This window comes from Drosophila takahashii, chromosome 3R (assembly GCF_030179915.1).
Source record: "Drosophila takahashii strain IR98-3 E-12201 chromosome 3R, DtakHiC1v2, whole genome shotgun sequence".
NCBI classification, from domain to species: Eukaryota; Metazoa; Arthropoda; class Insecta; order Diptera; family Drosophilidae; genus Drosophila; species Drosophila takahashii.
The window spans coordinates 10,081,098-10,104,551 of record NC_091681.1 but is presented as its reverse complement, the minus strand read 5'-3'; the positions used below and the strand labels follow the sequence as shown (position 1 = coordinate 10,104,551).

At 38.2% G+C, this 23,454-nt stretch overlaps 4 protein-coding genes and 2 long non-coding RNA genes across 6 annotated transcripts; 2 read left to right on the top strand and 4 right to left on the bottom strand.

Moving 5' to 3' along the window:
* Positions 1-2,160: 2,160 nt before the first annotated feature.
* Positions 2,161-3,279, bottom strand: LOC108067122 (uncharacterized). Its single transcript, XR_006412447.2, has 4 exons — positions 3,154-3,279; positions 2,972-3,081; positions 2,549-2,665; positions 2,161-2,489 (listed from the first exon to the last, which is right to left on the bottom strand). It is a non-coding gene; the product is annotated as an uncharacterized lncRNA (long non-coding RNA).
* Positions 3,280-11,790: 8,511 nt separating this feature from the next.
* On the top strand, positions 11,791-13,555 carry LOC138913242 (uncharacterized). The gene is made up of 2 exons (XR_011418887.1): positions 11,791-12,075; positions 13,220-13,555. It is a non-coding gene; the product is annotated as an uncharacterized lncRNA (long non-coding RNA).
* A 97-nt stretch (positions 13,556-13,652) lies between these two features.
* Positions 13,653-14,159, bottom strand: LOC108066090 (uncharacterized). Its single transcript, XM_017154453.3, has one exon. The coding sequence runs from the start codon at positions 14,043-14,045 to the stop codon at positions 13,653-13,655; it is 393 nt and encodes a 130-aa protein (XP_017009942.3). The 5' UTR covers positions 14,046-14,159.
* Positions 14,160-14,581: 422 nt separating this feature from the next.
* LOC108066126 (saccharopine dehydrogenase-like oxidoreductase) lies at positions 14,582-16,134 on the top strand. The gene has a single exon (XM_017154513.3). The coding sequence runs from the start codon at positions 14,730-14,732 to the stop codon at positions 16,020-16,022; it is 1,293 nt and encodes a 430-aa protein (XP_017010002.2). The 5' UTR covers positions 14,582-14,729; the 3' UTR covers positions 16,023-16,134.
* A 297-nt stretch (positions 16,135-16,431) lies between these two features.
* Positions 16,432-19,276, bottom strand: LOC108066125 (RAB6A-GEF complex partner protein 2). The gene is made up of 5 exons (XM_017154512.3): positions 19,093-19,276; positions 18,824-19,038; positions 18,055-18,326; positions 17,179-17,328; positions 16,432-17,110 (listed from the first exon to the last, which is right to left on the bottom strand). Exons 1-5 carry the CDS (start codon positions 19,236-19,238, stop codon positions 16,568-16,570), a joined length of 1,326 nt encoding a protein of 441 aa, XP_017010001.2. The 5' UTR covers positions 19,239-19,276; the 3' UTR covers positions 16,432-16,567.
* A 680-nt stretch (positions 19,277-19,956) lies between these two features.
* Prosbeta2R2 (Proteasome beta2 subunit-related 2) lies at positions 19,957-23,201 on the bottom strand. Its single transcript, XM_017154422.3, has 3 exons — positions 23,007-23,201; positions 22,773-22,952; positions 19,957-20,840 (listed from the first exon to the last, which is right to left on the bottom strand). Exons 1-3 carry the CDS (start codon positions 23,096-23,098, stop codon positions 20,141-20,143), a joined length of 972 nt encoding a protein of 323 aa, XP_017009911.2. The 5' UTR covers positions 23,099-23,201; the 3' UTR covers positions 19,957-20,140.
* Between the last annotated feature and the right edge of the window lie 253 nt (positions 23,202-23,454).

Here is a 23,454-nt window from a genome sequence, read left to right as displayed (position 1 = left end):
CAGTCCAAATCAGTTCATCTATGCTGTTAATTGAGCCATTCAGTTTGCAGCCTCAATCCAAGTTCCCCATCTCGTTATTATTGGCTCCGGCTGTAATTCAATATCAAGCATCAATTTGTTTTAAGAGCAACGTTGGGGAGATTTTAGAAATATTTTTTTAAAATCCGTTATGTATTTGGTGACTTTTGGGAAATGTCCTCTTTCTGAGACTCGATGCAATCCGTGGGCCAAGCAGGTCACATGTATCAAGTTTTGATCAGCCTTTATCATATATGTAGGCAGCCGCGTCTGTAACCATAATCAGTACATTTTCATCATTTAGGTCTGGCCATAGAGATCTCAATCCTTAGTTTACAAATCTAGAATTGTACTGTTGTTCACTTTTTCTATTTGACGGCAAGAAATCAAATATGGACGCGTTGACTTCTTCTCATCCAGTGATCCAATTATTAAATTAGCTATGTAGCGTCCATTCCTGTCAGTTGTCTCGTCTACTGATATCCAAATCGCTTTATTCCCAATTTCAATTTTTATTTCTTGAAGGGCTGTTTGATAGCTTTTGTCTAGATAGTGCTTGCGTATAGTACTTTCATCTGGTATGTTTTGATTTGTGTATTTGTGTAAAAAAGTTTTAAAAGTGTTGTTGTTAATTGATTTAAATCAGTGGTCGGCACACACATACGTTCACTTTTTGTTTTATATTTGTGTGTGCAGACCGCTGTTCTACAGTGTACATGAGCGAGCAGCAGCTGGGCAGAACAAAACCCATCGCTCACTTAATAGGACGCTGCCGACCGCTGAATTAAAGTGTCAAAACAGCTGTTCACTATGCCTACGTCACAGCGCACACTATATCCGTCCTCTTCTAGCCGGCGCGCGCAAGTGAAGCGCACAGTGCTTAAATTTGTAAGCAAACGCAATTATTTAAAATTAATAACAAAACAGTAACAAATCTTTATTATTTCTTAAAGATAGAAACATTTCACATTTTTGGTTTGATAGAGATGCTGTGTGTTTTTGAAAAAGTTTTACATATTAATGTCTTTTTATTTGCAACTGCAAAGTGGTGATATTGCCGTGTATCCTTTACAACTACTGCTTTTTTAAAGCGTTTTTCCATTTTAAAATCGTGCATCTTATGTTCCGCCATTGAACAAAAATCAAAATCAATATTTTTGAAATAATCCTTTGCCCAGTCGTACAATTTACGAGGAGTGTTAATCGGATTACCTTCGATCCTTTGTAAGCTCGCTCGATAAGCTTGCCGTTTGACAGCACCACCAATGCCATCGCAAGCGCCTTTTCGATGCGGGGTCGCAAAGAAATTCCACTCCGCTTTTACTTGAAAATCTTTTTCGTGGTATACTCGGCATCGTAGAATCGTACGAGTAGCATCGCCAACAAATTTCAAATTTGACATTAAAAAATAAATTTCAATAAAATTTCCTCTTCTTCTAAAGAATTCGCGGGTACATTTTTTTTAGAATTCGTGAATAGAACAACCATAGTTGAAGACAACAAATCCATATGTGTTTTGGACGTGGTCCTTTATTGGTTCTTCTTCTTCCAAAGAATTCGCGGTCTCATTTTGGTTAAGATTTCGTGTATGTCGGGTTCAAAGACGGTAAAACATAATAAAAATTCTTTTGTTCCAAAGAATTCGCGGTCTCATATTGCACTCATAGAAATTTTCCGGTAAAATCGCCCTAAAAACAAGGAAAATCGCCCTAAAACGGGGGTCAATGGCGACTAGGCAACAAAATTAGGGCAAATTGCCCTAAAAATACGGGTGAATTTGTCACACATTTAGGGCGATTTTTCGTAGATCTAGGGCGATTTTTCTATTTTCAAAGGTAATTGTCCTAAAAATAGGAAATGAGACCCTTAAACTAAAGGCAGTTTCCTTTAAGTCCAGGGCGATTTTTCTGGACTTATAGGCGAATTGCCCTGGAAATCGGAAAAAATACCTTTAAACTAAAGGCAGATTTTCATAATCTAGGGTGTTTTTCTGGATTTTAGGGCAAATTGCCCTAGAAATAAGAAAAAAGACCTTTGAACTAAAGGCAGTTTTTCATAAATCTAGTGCCTTTTTCTGGATTTAAAGGCGAATTGCCCTAAAACATGCAAAATGCCCCCCAAAATTTTAGGCCCATTTTTCATAAATTATAGGTATTATTATAGCTATTTATTGTTATAAATACTATTTCATTATATTTTTTGTTTTTATATTTTTGGTTGTCGTTATTTACATTAACTACAAATATATTTACACAATTTATAGTTATACAAATTTACATACTCTCCTATTATTATTGCTAAATGGATTATATCGGGTTTAAAAATAATAAATAATAAATAAGTTTAAAAGAAACGGCTTCCCGAGTCCGCAATGGTGTGCTTCGCGTTCTTGCTCCCGCCGTCCTTTTTTGTTCTTGCTGTCGGCACCAACACTGAATGGATCGCAAGCCAAATTAAAGTTGATTGTATCTCTATTAAATGAAAACAGTCTAATTATTATATGATAATAGAAAAAAAGAGAAGCACTTACCTTCAGAGTGGCTTTCCAAAAATGAAAGCAGGTTTATTTCCTGTTGCTTCCTTACTCCTGCTTTTAATAAGTCCAAAAAGTGGTTTGCGAAAGCTGGATCTGAAAAGCGTTCTCAATCTAAAAAAAAAAGAAAAAATTGTTAGAAATTAATATAAAAATGCACAACCAACACACACAATTTTCATTTAGCCTGCGATTGCGTTTGCTGCTACTCCTAGAAAAAAAAAGAAGCAGCAAAAGCAATAGAAATTTGGGGGTTGTTTTGGCATATGCACTTGTGAATGCGGTTTGTCCGGTGCATAAATACAAATTTCTTGTAAATATATACATATGTATGTGTGTATTCTGTTGCATCATCTTTTTAACTCAAGCATTATTTACATATACACATACATATATGTATACTCTTATTAATGATCTTACTTTGTTCTGCCACACTTCCAAAACTTCCGATTCTGGACCGACTAGTTGAACAGGAATTTTTCCTCGTAGCTGCTTCCAGTCAAATTTTTTAAAGTTTCAGCTGCATTTTCCTTTGTTACAGATATGTAAATTCAATTAGTTATTAATATCCAAATTGCACAATTAAATATGTATGTACTCACCAGAAAACAGAGAAAGAATCGCATCCCAAGTGCTTAAATAGCGTTTACATTTTTCACTTTTTCACAAACAAAAGGTTTCATACAAACACGTCTTTCACTGCCAAGCGCTCGAAAAATTATGACAAAGTCTAGACAATGCAACTCTTTCTACCCCCACCCTTGCCACTGCAACGGACGAAAAGTAGCAAAGAAGAAGAAAAAGGGTGGACTTATCTAAAGTCAAATGCGCTCAGCATCAAAATTCATAGAAAAAGGTCCGCCCTAATATACACACACATTCACTTGTTTTGACCTGTCAACCACACACACATACACACATGTATTACATATGTATCCATTAATTGCGTCTTAAAATTTCGTTTGACTCTTCCTTGTTTTTAGGGCAATTTCAGAACATTTTTTTTGCTATTTTGTTCAACGTTTTAGGGCGATTTCGCCCTAAAAAGAAGGAATTACTTTTGGAGTCGACTCATAAAAATTCGCCCTAAAAAACAGGGCAAATTGGCCTTTTTGGAAAAACTAACCCTAAAAAATATTTTCCATGGCGATTTTCCGTAACTTTAGGGCTAGCCAATTAGAAAATTTTTCGTAGTTTTAGGGCGACCTCGGTTTTAGGGCGACTTTTCTAGTATTTAGGTAAAAATTTTTATGAGTGTGTCAAAGAGTTAATCTATGGTCTTAAGTAGATAGGACTAACAATTATGAAAACTTGGGTATATTGGTTCCTCTTGTTCTGACAAGAATTTTGGTTGATTTTGTTTAATAAAAAAACACGAGTCAGATATGAGTAAAACGATGCCGATGCCTACGATTCTACGATGCCACGATTCCAGATTTGACAGTTGGAATCGGCATTGCCGAGTAGTAATCGAGTATATTTTTACTTACTCGTGCAGGTCTCTAGAGGGTATTATAATTTCAGTCAGATGTTTGCAAAGACAGCACCAATAGCCGAGTCTATCTAGCCATGTCCATCTGTCCGTCTGTCCGTTTCTATGCGAACTAGTCTCTCAGTTTTAAAGCTATCGCGATGAAACTTTCCCGAAGGTCTTCTTTCTATAGCATGGGTTACATATGTCGGAGCGAGCCGGATCGGACCACTATATCTTATGGCTCCCATAGGAATATTCAAACAAATATAAGAAAATTCATTGTAACTTGTAGGAAGTAGGCGTTTTGATTCTTGACTACTTAAAAACAAAAATTAAATAAATAGAAATGCTGAATCTGGGATCCCTGGAACTGCACCGAGTGGGTATTCTTTTATCTGCAAGGGTATATAAGCTTCGGCTGGCCGAAGGTAGCTTCCTTTCTTGTTATACCCGTTACTCGTAGAGTAAAAGGGTATACCAGATTCGTGCAAAAGTATGTAACAGCTAGAAGGAAGCGTTTCCGACCCCATAAAGTATATATATTCTTGATCAGGGTCACTAGCCGGTCGATCTAGCCATGTCCGTCTGTCCGTCTGTCCGTCTGTCTGTCTGTCTGTCTGTCTGTCTGTCTGTCTGTCTGTCCGTCTGTATGAACGCTGAGATCTCAGAAACTACAAAAGCTAGAAGGTTGAGTTTTCCCACACATATTCTTTGGCTTCCTACGCAGCGCAAGTTTATTTTAGCCGAGCGCCTCGCCCCCTCTAACGCCCACAATCGCCCACTAACGATTTTAAAATGGGTCCTGCGCCCACATCTTTAAAGATTTCCGAGAAGTATAAATGCAATTTTGTTGTGTATATTTATACCTATCGAAATGTAGAAGACATTTTTCAAATCGGACCATTCATTAAAAAGTTATACGCAATCAAAAATTATATATCTATCTCCCTCGCACTCCCTTTAGCTGAGTTACGATTATTAGTCGGGACACCAACCCGACACAGCGTTCGCACTCCCTTTAGCTGAGTGACGGGTATTAGATAGTCGGGACAACAATCCGACTATAGCGTTCTCTCTTGTTTTCCAATTACCTTTTCCAAATGTGACTTAATCTTACACCTTATAAAGGTGCGGGTTGGAAGTCTTAGGACCGATTTCTCGTCCGTTTGTTAAATTTAAAGTAAGGTTAAAACAATGATTTCCCATACGATTTCAAGGTTGTAACCCTACTTTAAATTTAACCGACGGACGAGAAAACGGCCCTTAATGACTCAGAATTTGACTTGGGCTTGGTTCATGAAGGGCTCGAATTATAAATAAAGCATCGCAGAAGATTTGTAAAATTACTGTTGCTTTTATAATAAAGAAGTTACGTTAGGGCAACTATGGTTCATAGTTAAACAACTATTTTAAATATAACGCAAAGCACAAACAAATACACGGACGACTTTTCTTATTGTTAAAATACTTTTTGTAATACTTACTAAACTATCTTCATTGTTCAATTTTACCAAGCAATGATTTTTGTGTGTAAAAACAATTGACACTGTGAATGCCGAAAAAAGGTTGCAATACATTTTAACTGCGTTGAATATACCTGTACATTTTGTGCGGAGCAGTTTGATATTCTTCAAAGCTTCAGAGTTTATATGCACTGCAAGAATATTGCCGTGTTCCGCAATAAGTTGATTTTGAAATAAATAATGCGTACGGCTGATACTAAAATGTTACAGAGTTGCCAAGACTTTTAATAAAAAAGGTGACAACTCTGGTCTTTCAGCAACTCAACAAAATTTTCAACAGTCGAGGTTGCTGAATTGCTGAAATTTCTGAAAGTTGACTTTGTATGGAACAGCTGGTTAACAGCTGATCAAAATTCAACAATTCAGCAATTCAGCAATTCAACAGTTCAGGGAATACGCTGATTGTTCAGCTCATTCATTAGAGCATTCATTAGAGGCTTAAAAAGGGACAAATATATATGATATGATTCTTGTTATACTCGTTACTCGTAGAGTAAAAGGTTATATTGTATTCGTGCAAAAGTATGTAACAGGGAGAAGGAAGCGTTTCCGACCCTATAAAGTATACATATTCTTGATCAGGGTCACTAGCCGAGTCGATATAGCCATGTCCGTCTGTTCGCCTGTCCGTCCGTATGAACGCTGAGATCTCGGTAACTACAAAAGCTAGAAGGTTGAGATTTTACACACATATTCTTGGGCTTCTTACGCAGCGCAAGTTTACTTCAGCCGAGCGCCACGCCCCCTCTAACTCCCACAATCGCCCACTAACAATTTTAAAATGTGTCTGGCGCCCACACCTTTAAAGATTTCCGAGAAGTATAAATGCAATTTTGTTGTGTATACTTATACCTATCGAAATGTAAAATACATGTTTCAAATCGGACCATTCAATAAAAAGTTATACGCAATCAAAAAAATGTTATATATCCATCTCCCTCGCACTCCCTTTAGCCGAGTGACGGGTATTAGATAGTCGGGACAACAACCCGATTATACCGTTCTCTCTTGTACTAGCTAATTTCAATGACTTTATCGTATTGTACATATGTTGAACTCCAACGAGTGTTGTTGTCCAGAATAGGAAGAGGCTCGTTCTGCCTACGGAAATCGGTTCGAAGTTTTTTAAGTTGTTTTCTGCATTCTTTCAACTTTTCTTTAATTGTTTTGATCACATCCCAAGAAGCTAATTATAGTGTATGTGCAGCGCAATGTACTACGCTTAGGGAACTTTTTAAATTTTTTTCTATGTCCAGAAAGTTATTACAGTTTTCCTCATCTAACAAGCCAGCTTCCTCAAATTCTTTTAAAATTTTTTGGCGGTTGTCGGTTGTCATTGAATAAATGTTATTAATATTAATTTCGAATTTGTTTAAACAATTAACTATTTCTGTTTTCAAGTATTCTGCAGTGTGACGTCCTTCCAGTTGAATCATGCCAATGGTGTATACAATTACTTTAAATTTGTCTAATAACTGAACATTTACTCCCATAATACTCCGGTCATGTTTTAATGCAATATCGATTTTCAGTCAAACAATTTTACTTTTAATATGTCCGACAATACATTCTCTAACCTTGTTTGTTGCTTGAGATATATGAATGTATACATGTGCTTCTGAATTAAAAGGGCAGACATAGGCATCAGACCAAGGCTGTACAATTTTTTGAAATGCTGCGTTATCGAAAATTCGAAATGACATCCCGGCAGAGGCCACGAATTTTGTAATATTAATTAGATATTTATTTTTAGTTGATTTAGTACAGCCGAAGTAAGTTTCCGTGGTTTTTTTTAAGATCCCTTTAACTGCAAAACTACATTGAAATAAGTTCTTCTACTGAAAAATTGAAATACTCACTCGGTCATTACTTTCTGTTTCGTTATATTCTACTTCATGTTGTAACTTAAAATGCCTTTTTATATTGCCTGAATGGTTGGACATCGATTTATTGCAGTAAATGCATGTTACTACTTTTGGATCGTCCGTTAGTTCTACCATAAACTGTGGATCAAATTTCTTATTTCTTCCCATTTGTCGTTGCTTTGACATAATTTTCAATGATCATTTCATAACTCGTGAGGGATATTTTTTCCCTCATTTTTTTCATCATTTTATTTTCCTCAATCATAATGAATATTTTTCGATCAGTGAGTGATATGTATTTGAATGAGCAAAGATGACAATTTGTTTGTATCGTGATTGATATTGTTTTATTTTCATCACAGTCGGCTTGTTTTTGAGGGATATTTAAAATTAGTGATATTTACGAACCCTGCTAATGAATGAGCTTAATTGTACTTTTTAGATTCAATTTTGCTCATTGCTCATTTGCACCAGGTAGTACCGTATGGACGCATTTTTAAATAGCATAAAAAAATACCGAAAGTGCCCATCGGTTTTTACAATTTTGCTCATTCATTGCACATTGCAGCTGACATATGTATATCTGTCTTGCTCGCATCGACGTAAAATCTTATAGACTGAGAAAAAATTGCTCTAATTAATGAGCCGAACAAGGTATTGGAATAACCGCATGTCCATGGTGAAACTATATATACAGTGAGTCCCATTAATATTCGTTTTTTTTTTTTGCAACTTCAAACGTGAATAAAAGGTATGAAACTAATAAAATCAAACAATTTAATGATGCAGGATTAAAGCTTGTTTTAGTACTTTTTTATAAGTATATATATGTTATTACTTTTTTTTAAATTTAACTGAGAAACATGCACAAACGAAAAACATTAATATTTGGTTTTTCCATTTTGTACTAAAAATCGCAAAATTGATTAAGGAAATAAACTTAAATTGACATTTTAAATGCTAGCCATTATTGTCTATCGTGTCCTTGAAATATTTTGGCATACTTTGAATTTTTTTTTTGCATATTCTGACCCAGTTTTACTTACTTAAAAAAAGGATGGGCAGGATAAAATCAACAAAGTTAGCAAGGGTGCAAAAAATTATCGATTTTTTTTGTAGAATGGACGGCTAAACCCTTAGCCTACCACTAGAAATCCGTTTTAGCACAATCCTATCATCCTGCCAAAAAAAATGGATGGGTAGAAAAACAAAGTCGCTTGAAAATGAAATTTTCCTTAAGTTTTGTATGGAAACGACTTTATTTTTCTACCCATCAATTCCCGCTGTGCGGGATCGAGTCGGGGCTATATTTAACTTATGTATATTCTATTCCTCTTTCGAATTTTGACTTCTTTCTTTTTTTCTGGGGTTCTGGGCCATATTGCATTGAATTTTTTAATTGACATGATTTTTCACTTTTACTAACATAATTGGAGTTCGTCTCTTATTACGATAGAATATTGTCTATATTAAAGTTTGAAGTTAGTAAAAATACAACATTAAATTGAAATTCACATTTGTAATAAGAAACTTGTATAAATATATTATAAAGGGTTCTCAAGATTCGTAAAGAAGCTTTTCCCTGCTTACGGCAAACCAAAGCTTCGAGCACTACTGATACATATATGTATTTAATATTTAATTTCATTTGCCAGTATGTCATACTTGCGATCCGAGACAACACTCAAAGTTTTTACTCCTATATACGCCAAACAAAATATTACAACTCCGCTATAATAAAAAATAACGGTTTCACACCACAAATAAGAAATAAATAAACTAACTGAATATTTTATTACATTAGATCGGCTTTTGCAACACAAAAAACATTATCTATAAGTGAACCTACTTCCATTAAAAATGAATCATTAGTCTTCTGCGAGTGCAATAAAGTGAATTTCCGCAGGGAATCGCATTACATCTTTGCCGATAAGATTAAAATATCGCAATCAGTGGAAATAAAAAATATTTTGTGACCAATTCATCGGTCACAAATATGAGCAGAAGTACGATACAAGACCAAAATGACGATTGTTTTGCAACTATCTGCGAGAGTTTAGTCAAAAGCTTTAAGGACTGGAACCATGACCTTTACGAGAAACTTCCAAACGAGTTTGTCTTTTTAAGAGAGGCATACATAATTGTAATAGATTTGGTAGATAAGTACGACTTATTGGAAACCTTTTGCGAAAGAGATAGGCAAATATATTGGACTTTATATGTGAATGCGATCAAGGAGAATAAAGTCCTGGAAAGTTTCACATTAACATACCGACGAAGCGATTCTGAGAATTTGGATAGGGTTCAGGCCCTGATAAATGCCATTAGTCACAAAAACACTCTTGAAGAACTTATAATTTCATTTGATGGTAAGTTTCTCTGCCAAGAGTTTAGAGTTCATTGTGATCTGAACACTTTAAGTTTACAGGATATAGCTTCGAAAATTTGCCGCAGCTGGGTCAATTAAAATATCTTGATCTCAATGTTCGAATGGATGCTAAAGATTTAGTTCAGTTGTGCCGATCAAATCCTGATTTAGAAGATATTATATTCATCAACAGCAAATTATATGAAAGGTTTGCGGATATTGTACCATTCTGTAACCAACTGAAAAGACTAGAGTTAACCATGGAGACCGACATAGATGCCTCAGAGTATGCACCATTGGGAAAATTACCTAAACTTAAGAGGCTGACACTTCGAGGATACCATCGGAAGGGCACACTCGAAAAGTTGTTTCAAGGTCTTAAAAATATGTGCCTTGCAGTATTAGATATTCCCGACGCTCTACTCACTAAGGAAGAAACGCAGATGGTGATGGAAATTAAATCATTATCAGAGTTAAGGAGCGGTTTCAGTGACACGGCAAACTTGGCACATCTGAGTGCTCCCGGCGAAATCGTGATATATGCTAAGCCAGGTCAATTACTTTTAATGGAGCCCTTGATAGCCTTGACAAAGAATTCTTTATTAGAAATAGCACACGAAATAGCACACAATGGCCCCACCATGAACATCAAATTTGACAAGGAACTTGAAACATTGATTGTGAACGATAACGGAATGCATATTGACAATGAACTAAAGAAAGATGCTGTTTTGAACATTACTAATATCCTAACTCGATATATCCAGCTTTTAAATTTGACTGGGTTCGTTTTAGTTGGTGATTTTGACGGATGTATATTGCAAGCCATTTTTCAGTCTCTAGCTACCAAACAACCACAGATTCTTAGAGCATTAGGATGTTTGAATTCCCAGAAAATTAGCCTAGAAAATGCTTGTCCGCTTGCTAATATTCGTTCCTTAGATGCCATTATCTGTGATTTTGGCAATTTGAAAGAAATAATCGCCATGAAAGTAATGCAACTGAACGGGATAACAGAGAAAGCAAACAGAGTGGATTGTATTTATAATGGAAAGGGCTTTATTCGTGTGATCCATACAGATAACAATGTATCACTTATTTTGTATATGAAAACTACTTTTAGTGTTGACGATTTCGCTCCTTTAGCCAATCTAAATAATATGATTCGTCTAGTGATTAATTATAATACGGAATATCAATCTTTTATTAACTTTATAAAGTTATTCAAAAACCTGCAGGAATTGGATATTAAAGATCTTGACCCCGATGATCTCATAGAAGTCTCCCAAGTTCGTGGCCTGAAGGTCCTTAAATTTGGTGTCCATGGTTCCAGTGGTATCAACATTTATCATCTGGCCGCGTTAAATCACCTCGAGTCTCTAACGATAACGAAACATCCGTTAGGATCTTTAAGAACGCTTTTAAACGCCCTGGCCTCTAAAACAGATCAAGTACTCCAAAGCCTCAGTATTCAGCAAGAAAGCCTTACTTCCGATGAGATTTTCGAGCTTGTTGGAATACATTCCTTGCAAAGATTGCAACTAGGGGTACCCAACCGTTTTTATGTAGTGGAAACACCTTTTAACTTGGAACTCATAGCCAATTTGCCAAAGCTTAAAGAACTAAATATTCACTTTTATTATGAAACCGAAACTGTCGATAGTTTGTTAAGGGCTTTAACCCTGCAATCCCCTCAACGACTGCTGTCACTCTCAATTGCATCTAGGCACACAAAGTTGATATGCCAACTTCAAGAATTGCAGTCCCTCCAATGCATTGTGGACCGAATGGAAGATGTTATTCACATAACAACTCTTAGAAATCTGACAGAGTTACAGATTCACAATCCTGAAACAACTTCAATGTGGGTGCTTCTCAAGGAACTGAAAGTTTTACCGGCTCTTCAGAGTTTGCTTTTGGATGACACAAGACTACAATTTTTGGATGTTGTGGAAATAACGAAATTAAATTGGTTAAAACGATTACGATTGGGAGTGGCCGAAAAACAATTCATCTATATGCTGACGGAATTAAAAAATCTGGAAGCTCTGGAAATCACATCGGAACATTTCGCGGAGGAAAATGAAGGCAACTTTTGTGTTTCATTGATTGAATCATGCTTAAATCTTAAATCAATATATCTTTATCGATGTAAAAATTTGATAACAAAAAAGTTTTTCGTTGCCATCCTTAAAAGCATAAAAACTATACGAAATCCTCAACTTCATCCCCCACTCAAATTGCGAGGAAAGTGGGTTTGCTTCGATGGCCATGATAAAGAGGTCGGACTAATGGTCAGTAACATTCTTTTTATATCCTTGCAGAGGCTATTATAATTTCAGTCAAAAGTTAGCAGTGAAGGAGACGTTTGCGATCAAATATTTGGGGTATTCACAGGAGTGCCGAATGGAGATGTAGCAAATCTGCCAAATGGTTACATAATAAAATTTTTATTAAGCCAATCGATAGGGTTTGAAGAAACAAATGCATATCAGTAAAAATGTTCATTATAGCATCAAAACAAATGCATATCAGCAAAAAATTTGATTATAGCATCAAAACTGTGGGCGGCCACACGTTTTTGGGGCCTGTGTGCGTTAGGGGGGGAGCGTAGCACCTCGATGAAACAAACATGCGCTGCGTAGGAATCTCTAGAATATGCTTGCTCAATGCCGATCGTCGATCTAGCCATGGTGAAACTATACAAGGTGATCTCGTCAGCTCTGCTGAGGATGTTAAATATGTTTACCTCTCTGTCTCTCTTAAACGATAGAATGAGAAAGCTAGATAGATAGATGGCACAAATATCGTCCTCAAAAGAGGGCAGCTCTCGCGACGAGATCACCTTGTATAGTTCCACCATGGATCTAGCCATGTCCGTCTGTCCGTCCATTTCTACGCAAACAAGTCTCTCAGTTTTGAAGGTATCAGGCTAAAACTTTCCCAAAATCCGTCTTTCTTTTGCAGGTAGAATATCATATAGCTCCCATAGGAATAATCGGGAAAAAATTCATATAGCTGTTATAGAAACGATCGGAAAATTAATGAGAAATAATAGGAAATGTTTTTAGGAAGCTAGTTTTCTTCTTGTTTTTTGGATTTGCGAAATTTTTCCTAAGTGTATTCTTGACAACATTAACAGTCGAGTCGATCTAGCCATTTCCGTTTATCCGTCCATTTTTACACAAGCTAGCCTCTCAGTTTTAAAGCTACATGTTTTTTTATAAGCTGCACTTAGACGAATCCCATCCCAATACACTCGAAATTCGAGGCAATCGAATATTTGTCGCAAAATAACTCTGCAAGCAATCAGAAAACCGAAGGGATAGAGTTCGGGCATTTAACAATGACTATTTCTTTAAAGTTTAAGGGTATATAAACTTCGGCTTGCCGAAGCTAACTTTCTTTCTTGTTGTTTAAAATCCCTTATAATTTTAGATTCTTTACCGCTATGACGCCTATACTCAATTGGAAATCACGGATGAAATGGAGCTAAAAAATGAAGAAGAATCGGATGACTCGCTTTCCTATTTTTCAGCAGCCTCAACAAAGTCCTCATACTTCAGCTTCTAATTAAAGAATACATATTCTGTCCATAATTTGTAGACAAGAAAGTATATATCTACAATGAACATCAACTGGGGAAATTGCCAATTATCGGCAATAGTAGCAATTGTTTATTCCCTTTTTTGTCCCGCTCACCAGCCCGCATGCTTTATTTGAAGTGCTGAGTGTTTACCAATTGTTTACCAATAAATAAATATATTCAATCTAGACTTTTTGTTGATGCGAAATTAATGATACGCAAATTAAAAGCTTAATTTGTTTATTAAAGCCATCCACGTTAAGACTTTTAGTGGCAAAATGTAATTTACAAGTTTGGAAGACTGGTTTGAGGGGCAGCTCCACTAATTAACGGTTTGGCAAGCGTCGTAAATCGTCTACTGAATTGATCCTTTACCAGCTCAGGTGTTACAGTGGAGGCCGCGTCGAGGTACTGAACCACTTGAATTTGGCCCTTGTCAAGCACGGGAACCTGCCGAACTCGAAGCCCCGGAAGGAGTATTTGACAATGAACCATGGTTAATCCCAGGATACCGACCAGTACTGTCAAATGGAGCTTCATATTTCTGTTGGTTGGTGGCAACTTAATACTTGTGCCTGCCTCGTACCTCCACATTTTATACTTATCCAGGTAATACAGGAAGTCTAAGCACAGGGGTGAGTGATCTGCCTCAGAGAGAGTGAACTCCAATTGCTTCATCGCAAAAGCTCAGTTTCATTCAACCAGTCCAGCAGCATCAAAATTTGAAACAACTGGATTTGTTATTTATATATGTATGTATATGCCCTCATTTACAATCAGGAATTTGGGATATCTAAAAACGTATGAATTAAAATAATAAATATAAATAAAAATGTTTTGTAAAGTCTTTCATATATTCTTTGTAGGTGGTATTCGGACTTCAATTACATGTTTGAAACGCGTCGGAAAACTAATAAAAAGAAGTATATTTTAAATAGTTTTCCCAAAATCGTGACCACCGCAAAAATTCCGAGATAATAGCGATAAAATTGTACATGTTTTTTCGTGCAAGTATTCTTAGAGCTATACAAAAAAAAAAAAAAAAAAATAAATTTTAAAACCATTAAATAATAAATTATACAGTAATTTAACAGTTTAGGGAATACCCCAATACATTTTTAATGGCAATTTATCGATAGTCGCCAGGGAACTCAGATGTTTCCACAATTTTTAAAGATAGCGCGTCATCGATGGTTCTCCATCCCTAATTTAAACTTCGACTTTGATCACCGGTTGGATTTTCTATATATATATCAAATACGTCGATTACCAGCTCAACAGACGGAATCAATAGGCGGCGATACAGTCGACCGAATTTATCTCTTCTTTTTATAGTACCCAGCACATTGAAACCCTCAAGAAATGTCTGCAGATCGGCTGGATGTTATTATATTTGGGGCCAGTGGCTTCACCGGCAAGTACACGGTATTTGAGGCAGTCACCGTGCTCCGCGGGCTGCGATGGGGAATCGCGGGCAGGAACCGCGAGAAGCTGGAGGCGGTGCTGAAGGAGATGGGCGCCAAGGCCAAGAAGGACCTCTCCCAGGTGCCCGTTTACATCGCGGACGTGAATGACGAGGCTTCCCTGCTGGAAATGGCCAGGAACTGCAGGATTGTGGTGAACACAGCAGGGCCCTATCGCTTCCACGGCGAGAGGGTCGTGAAGGCCTGCATCGAATCGGGCACCCACCATGTGGACGTCAGCGGAGAGCCCCAGTACATGGAGACCATGCAGCTAAAGTACGACCAGCGGGCCAAGGAAAAGGGCGTGTACGTGGTCAGCGCCTGCGGCTTCGACTCCATTCCGGCCGACATGGGAGTCATCTTTGTGGAGAAAAACTTCGACGGGGTCGTGAACTCCGTGGAGACCTTCCTGGAGAGTGGGATCAAGGAGGGCGGAAGTGGCGGAGGCAGTGCTGGCCTGAACTACGGAACCTGGGAGAGTGCCGTCTATGGACTGGCCCACTCGGACGAGCTGCGCGGCATCCGGCAGCAGCTCTTTCCCCAGCGGCTTCCCAAGTTCTACCCCGTTCTCCGGCCACGACCCCTGGTCTTCCGCTCCACAGAGGTGGACAAAGTGTGCCTGCCCTTCCCAGGCTCGGATCGCTCAGTGGTGATGAGGTCCCAGCGCTTCCTCTACGAGCAGGACAAGAAGAGACCCGTGCAGATGCAGGCCTATGTGGGATTCCCATCTTGGCTGGCTGCCGGCGCTGTGATCCTTTTCGCCAGCATCTTCGGCCTGCTCTCCAAGTTTCAGCTGGGACGCACGCTGCTTCTCAAGTACCCAGGCCTGTTTTCCGGAGGATTGGCCTCGAGGTCTGGACCGAGTGAGGAGTCAATGGATCGCACCTACTTCAGAATGACCTTCAAGGCAACCGGCTGGCCTAAAGGCGATCGCCTGGCCGAGAGTTCTGACCAGTATACGGAGCCTCCGACCAAGACCTTAATGGTACGTGTGTCTGGCATGAACCCTGGATATGGAGCCACCTGCGTGGCCTTGCTCTCCACGGCACTGACCATTCTTCGCGAAGCCGAAAAGATGCCCAACAACGGCGGCGTTCTGGCGCCAGCTGCCGCTTTTTCCAAAACCAGCCTTATTAGCGAGTTGGAGAAGCACGATCATGGCATTAAGTTCGAGATTCTGGCCAATAAGTGAAGGGCAGACCGAACAAAACGGCTCTCTATTAACCGCTAGCTGCGCTAAATGCACGGTTTCCACTTTACTTATATAAGCACTTATTAAATTTACTAACACAACCGATAAACTACTTGACAATGTTTACCCTTTTTATATTTGCTGATTTCCAAGTTCAAAAATCAATATAGCTTCGGGCGAAACAGGTTGTGTACGTAATAACATCATATACCCAAAGGTAGCGGCATAGAATTAGATGTATTAAGACGGGGGAATTGACATCTTTGACCCTATAAAGCAAATATAATCTTGATCAGCATCAGCAGGCGTGTCAGCCTCTGTTTCCAACTTATTTGCTCGCTATTAAATATTGCTCGCAATTAAAATATTTCAGGAGGATATATTAAGTTAGCATTAAAAGTAACGCAAGTAAATGGTACTCAGTCGACTGAGATAATTATTTATTTATTTATACGCCATCTTTTTATGGACTTAACAGTATCCGTCCAGGAATAACTTAAATTTTGGCGAACCGGTTCTATATTGCAACAGTAAAATGCTTTGCATCACTTGATAAGTAGATTAAAGGTCTGGTTGGGGGCATATATTTGGAGAGGGTTGGCGGCGTAGATGGTGACCGGTAGGTTCCACACCATCGTCTCCACGGGCAACTCGGCCGGTGCTTTCAACTCGCCAAACTCTGGATTCGGGATGCCAAAGTCCATCATCGTGGTGGTCACAAACTCGAAATGCAATCGCCAACGGACGTCGACGAGATCCGTGCGGAATGTGGGTGTTACATGCAGCGGAATCGGCACTACTACCTGGGTCTGCAGTGTGGCATAGCACACTTGGTGAGAGGTGGAAATGGTCGAGAGTTTCCCGGTCGGTTCAGGAACTTCCTTGTCCCGTGAACTTCCCGATGTGACCGATTTGTGGAGGCTATCAGCAACAACTCCGCTAGCTATGCTGGCCATATCAAACGAGTTAATCGAGGAAACATCATCCCCCGTGGACGATTGAGATTGAAGTTGGTGATTCTGCACAGGCTGTGGACGGACGGAAAGCTCCTGCTGCTGGAGCTTCACCGAGAATTGAACGCAGCGAACCTGGAACGATAAAATAAACATTTTTATCTGATTCTTATTTTACCATATAAATTGTATATTGTACTAACCTTGCGGGGGCTTACACCGGGCCCAAAGTCTAGGCTGCCCACGATGTCCTCGCCAAGCTTGTAAGCTGGCTTAAACAAGCAAAATCGACCAACATATCCACGCTTGTTCGAAATGCGATAGAACTTGGGCGCCCGACGAGCAGTCACATTCTAAAAGTTATAAAAAAAATGGGTACATATATAATATAAATCTATATTAAATTAATATTATTTATTGAATTTTAGGCAACGTTTAGATGATCAAGTTATCTCAAAAACAAGAAAGGAAGCTACCTTCGGCCAGCCGAAGCTTATATACCCTTGTAGATAAAAGAATACTTACTCGGTGCAGTTCCAGGGATTCCAGATTCAGCGTTTCGATTTATTTCAATTTTGTTTTTAAGTAGTCAAGAATCAAAACGCCTACTTCCTACAAAGTTACAATGAATTTTCTTATATTTGTTTGGGAGCCTTAAGATATAGTGGTCCGATCCGGCTCGCTACGACATATGTACTACCTGCAATAGAAAGAAGACCTTCGGGAAAGTTTCATCGCGATAGCTTTAAAACTGAGAGACTAGTTCGCATAGAAACGGACAGACGGACAGACGGACATGGCTAGATAGACTCGGCTATTGGTGCTGATCAAGAATATATATACTTTATGTGGTCGGAAACGTCTCCTTCACTGCGTTGCAAACATCTGACTGAAATTATAATACCCTCTACAAGGGTATAAAAATATCTAGGATTTCCCTGTCATATTTAAACCCAGACTTAGACAGCTTCAGGCGCAGCGAAATAAATTTCTAAAATTAAAATCTTACTGAATCTTAACTTTAAAACATTTATTTTTAATCTGGCTCAAGAAAAAATTACACTCTATTTCTAACTAACCTTAAGGTGGTGCCACGATATCTCCAGTTCGCTAATCTCGCGCTTCTCGAGGAACGGATTAGTGGGTGCCAGCTCCTCGTTGGTCTCTACAGTTACGGGCAGCTCATCCGGGCGGGAAATTATGGGAATGGGCAACACCCGTATGGGAACAGTCAGCGTCTGCACCTTGGACTTGACCCGTTGCGTAGCAATGGTGATCTTGTAGAAGTACCGGATGTTGTGACCTCTGTAGGTCGGTGGGCCATCGCGCGGAACGAATTCATTAAAAAAGTCTGGAAAATGGAAATATTGGTTTTTAAAAATATTTTTAATACAAACTTAAATTCTGAAAATAATTTCCTAGGTCATATTGTTTAAGCGGTGTAAACGTGATAGTGTGTTTAGACACTACCGATGCGATTTTAGAAATTTTAATTTAAGCAAAAATTATAGTGAAACGGAGCTTTGCTAAAAAATTCTTTTAGGATTACAACTTCCTTTTCAAACATTCGTCGAACGTTAGAAAAACTTAACTCATTTTCTATCCACAAGGTTCCTATTGAAAAATATTCTGAACATTGTACTTTTCGACGCAAATCAATATTGTGTCCGTACTTAACGATACAAACTGTTTTAAGCTAGTTCTGGGTGCATTAAAAAAGCAAAATTGTATGTCAATACTCAATGTTTAGCGTCGACTTGGAACTTGCAGGAATTCTCAAAAATAACGGGTGGGTAACTTCAGTGACATCCGAAGTGGAACATTGAAACCATATCCGGGTCTACTTACACATCTTGGACTCTCCGGGCTGCAGGCGCAGGTCGCAGAAGAGGATCTTGGGTTTGGTGGCCACAATCACTTCGCCCGGCGCCTGGGTCACCGCATCCAGGGCAGTTCGTCCGATCATCTCCGCGAGCTCCGTGGTTTTGTCACTCGTGGAAATGGAGTAGCTGGTCTTCCGGTAACAATGCAGCTGCGCCGAGGCCCAGGCGAGGTTTTCCTGACTGCAAAGCGAATAATTGGGCTCAATTCAAAAGGTAAACAACTTTTCAGCTCACCTTGCTTCGTTGGCATTTCTGTTTTGGGATGTGGGCGGCTCATCCGAGAAGACTTTGTGGGTGAACTCGATGAGGCACTCGACTCTTTCGCCAGTGGCGTAGATGGCCGAATCCGCCCGCACCAATTTCGCCTTTATTTCAATCATTTATTTACGTTTTCTGTTTTCTTTTAAACAAAATAAACTAGGGAGGAGATATTCGACAAGGCTTATCGATGTTTATATTTTAATTAATTAGTATTTTAATATCAACATTAAAGGGCCTATAATATGGACTGTGAAGAAATTTCCTCTTGGGGAAAATAAGTTATATATATATAAGTTGGCCAAATTTAGTCTGTATACATTGGTAAATAAGAATGCAGAACAAAAAATAAATGGACAATAATAAATATTAAAAACATCGATATTTCTCAACATTAGCAACTCAAATAGGGTGACCATCCGAGGAAAAAAATATACGATACTTTGGCAGATGTCGATAATCCCATCGGCAATGCGCGCGCTTATCAGAACACCAGTAATCGTATTTGAAATAGTACAATCTTTTTTGAAAAATATTTAAAAATTAGTTATAAATAAATCAACAAATTTTTGGATCTCAAATACTCTATATTTTTTAAAGTACTCTTTCAGAGTTTACAAACCAAAATGTAATTAAGAAATTCTTAATAAAAAATTTAAAATAAAAAGTAAATTAAAGGCAAACATCTTTAAAAAAAATATCAATATTTTTATTATTTCCTCTTATTGTTTCTGTGGTTCGAAATAGTCAACCGATCGGAAAGAATTTGTACCCTGATTAATGTTTACCTATACAAATTATTAAATATTTTTCTTTTTCTTTTAAAATCTTTTCTAACCAAAGACAGTTTGTTTTGTGGAGCGTTTGAAGCGTGTCATACGTATATATTTGGTAAGTTAGTGTGATTAAATTAATTCAAAACAATTAAACTCGTAGCAGCGACTAACTTGAAAGATAATAAAAAAATAAATCCAAAAATGTGCCAGAGATTGCAGCTGTAAAGTTCTACCCGTCAGCAATCATGTCACGTTGAGGAATCATCTGTATCCAGCCTCCTCCTTTTCGGCTTTGGTGGGCCAGAATTTTTGGACTCATGACGTCGGCCGTCTCTCCCTCTTGTGTCAGAACGTCCTGGTCCTGGATCCGTGTGACATCCTGGTCTCGCATCTGGAGCCTCTCCCCACGGCACCACCTTGTGCTCGATGGTGGACAGAACTGCGGTGCATCCGAGCTTGATAGCCACCGGAAGGGTTCGGAAGAGGGTATTTCTGTCGGGGCTCTCCATATTCCAGTGCACAGAGAAGTCGCACCGAATGATGCACAGCCAAGTCCTTCCACCGGAGTTCAGGTCATTCTCCATGCCAACGGCCACGGCTGCGCAGACGAGATCACGGGCGGACTGTTCGTCCAGACCCTCCGACCACCGCGACTCTAGCATGGACATGGCCGCGAGACTGCCGGAGCCCAGCGAGGTGAACGGCACTGTGTCCGTGGTGCCGTCGAACCGAGTGCAGAAAAGATGGGTTCCGGTTCGATCCACCCCGCCGATGACCACGTTGGCCTCCATGTTGCCGCTGAAGCGGTAGAGCAGCTGCCTCACCATCTGGTTGGCACAGCGCACTGGCACTTTGCGGAATCCGGTGTTCATGCGGTGGAGTTCCAGCTGCGCACGCGTCACCTCCATCAAAGCACTTGTATCTTGTGCGACTCCGGCACCACCGGCACTTGAAAAAAAGACAGATATAAATTAAAGGAATATAAAACGCTATAGTTGAATACATCTACTTAGTTAGTTACTAAGTTAATAAGCTAAAATAAGTGCGAGGGAGAAGAAGTTATGCAAGCAGTAAGTCGACTGCGTGCTTTCCATTATTTTCTCATAACTTTTTAATAAAAAGTTTTTATGAATGGTCCGATTTTTAAATACGGTTAAGTACGGTCAATCCCAACATTTAAGTTTTTGTAGTTTTGCTGAGAAACTACGGACCGACGGCTATGAATAGATCAATTCGGCTAGTGATCCTGATGTGGAATATACATTGGTAAAAAAAACGCATAGTAAAATCAAATATTTTTATACCCTTGTAGAGGGTATTATAATTTCAGTCAGATGTTTGCAACGCAGTGAAGGAGACGTTTCCGACCACATAAAGTATATATATTCTTGATCAGCACCAATAGCCGAGTCTATCTAGCCATGTCCGTCTGTCCGTCTGTCCGTCTGTCCGTTTCTATGCGAACTAGTCTCTCAGTTTTAAAGCTATCGCGATGAAACTTTCCCGAAAGTCTTCTTTCTATTGCAGGTAGTACATATGTCGGAGCGAGCCGGATCGGACCACTATATCTTAAGGCTCCCATAGGAAAATTTAAACAAATATAAGAAAATTCATTGTAACTTTGTAGGAAGTAGGCGTTTTGATTCTTGACTACTTAAAAACAAAATTGGAATTCCTGGAACTGCACCGAGTAGGCATTACTTTATCTACAAGGGTATATAAGCTTCGGCTGGCCGAAGGTAGCTTCCTTTCTTGTTTTAGTTGATTTCATTTACTACTTTTCATAGTTAAATCAAATAAATCAATCAATGATTTTAATAAAAAGCATATTTAAACCTTCGTTCAAATATAAAAATAATTAAATCGAAGGGAATTATATTTGAAACGATAATACTGATGTTGAAACCCAAAGTCGCAATAGTAGTTTTTATAATTATAAATAGTTAGTTATATACATAGTATAATCAATGTATTTTTATGATCCGATTAAATACTTTTGCAGCTTATCCGGAATATAAACGATTTATTTTGAATAAAATTATTTTGAAAGGCAAGATTCAAATAATATTAAATTAAATTTTCATAAAATGTATAAGTGAAAAGTCGCATTTTTAGTTTTAAAAAGTTATATGTGTTATGGATCGTGTTAACTTTACATTTAAATTGAACTTATCCACTCGCGCGTAACATGGCGCGATGGATCAATGGGTAAGGCATCTACCTCTGATGTGAGAGGACCCCGGTTCGAACCCCGTCTCAGGCAGAGTGAGTAAAAAGTTTTTAAGAAGCATATTTAACATTTCCTTAACATTTCTTAAAGCAATATTGTATTAAAAAAGTTTAAAGATTACTAATTACTAAAAAAAAAAATTAAGTTGTGGTGTCAGCGGGACTTGAACCTGGTAACTCCCGAGCACAAAATAGTATCAGAACCTAGCCCTTGACCCCTGAACCATGCCCATATTATTTCCTATCGAGGCAGAATGCTCTTTTAAGTTCACAATAATATTTTTGATTGTAATGACAATAAATAACTCCATTCTCTTAATTAAGGTAAATATTTTAGGCGCTCATGCGAAAAAAAAAACAAATTTGTATATTATAATTCCCAGATTCTGGGTGAAAAAAAGAGTCAAATCAAATACAAAAATCTTTGAATTTACTATAAAAATATTTAAAACATTATTAAATATGCGCCATATGCGATTTTACTATTTTCATGTTAGGATCTATTTCGCTGGGAAAAATAATTGAAACAATGGTAAAATAGCGACATTTACCATTTTTTTTTTACCAGTGTACACACTTTATAGGGTCGGAAACGCTTCCATATTCCTGTTATCACAACTTTTCCCCCAAATTCAATATACCCTTACTTACAAAATGTTGGCCTGCAGTTCATAAATTTTGCGGCTATTACTCGAAGGTATTATGTTGGCGTTGGTGGCCCTGGAATCTGCGCCAATTATGACTCCTCCATCATAAATTACGCCGACTATGGTGGTGCCCGTGCTGATACGATTCGGCTCCAAAATACCACTCTCCACAAGTCTTTTATTGCTGTTGAAAAGAAATAAGGAATAATGTCGAGTACTATGTACAAGCATTATTTACCGCAAACAATTGTCGAAACTAAAACCGCTGCAACCACAATGATAAGGCGATTGTTCGGCATACTTCATCATCGTTGGTATACCGCTAAACATAATGTATAACTTCTTTCGTTTCCAAATAAAAAATATATTTAAGTCTTCTTCTTTATGATTCTCGTGCCTAAAATAAAAATTTCATGTACTGAAATTAAATCCACTGCCTGGTTGATTAAGATAGTCAAATCCAAGATAATTTCCACGAACCATTTCTCATTTTCCATGATATTTGAGTGCTCCTGACTAAAAGTCCCTTTCAAACTTATGTTCCATTACCTACAGGTTCCGCGGTATGGCTAAAAATACAAACAAACGAGGTTTTTCAATTTTTTTTTTACAATTTTTGATTTTTTTACCCTTGCAGAGGGTATTATATAAACTTCGGCAAGCCGAAGTTAACTTCCTTTCTTGTT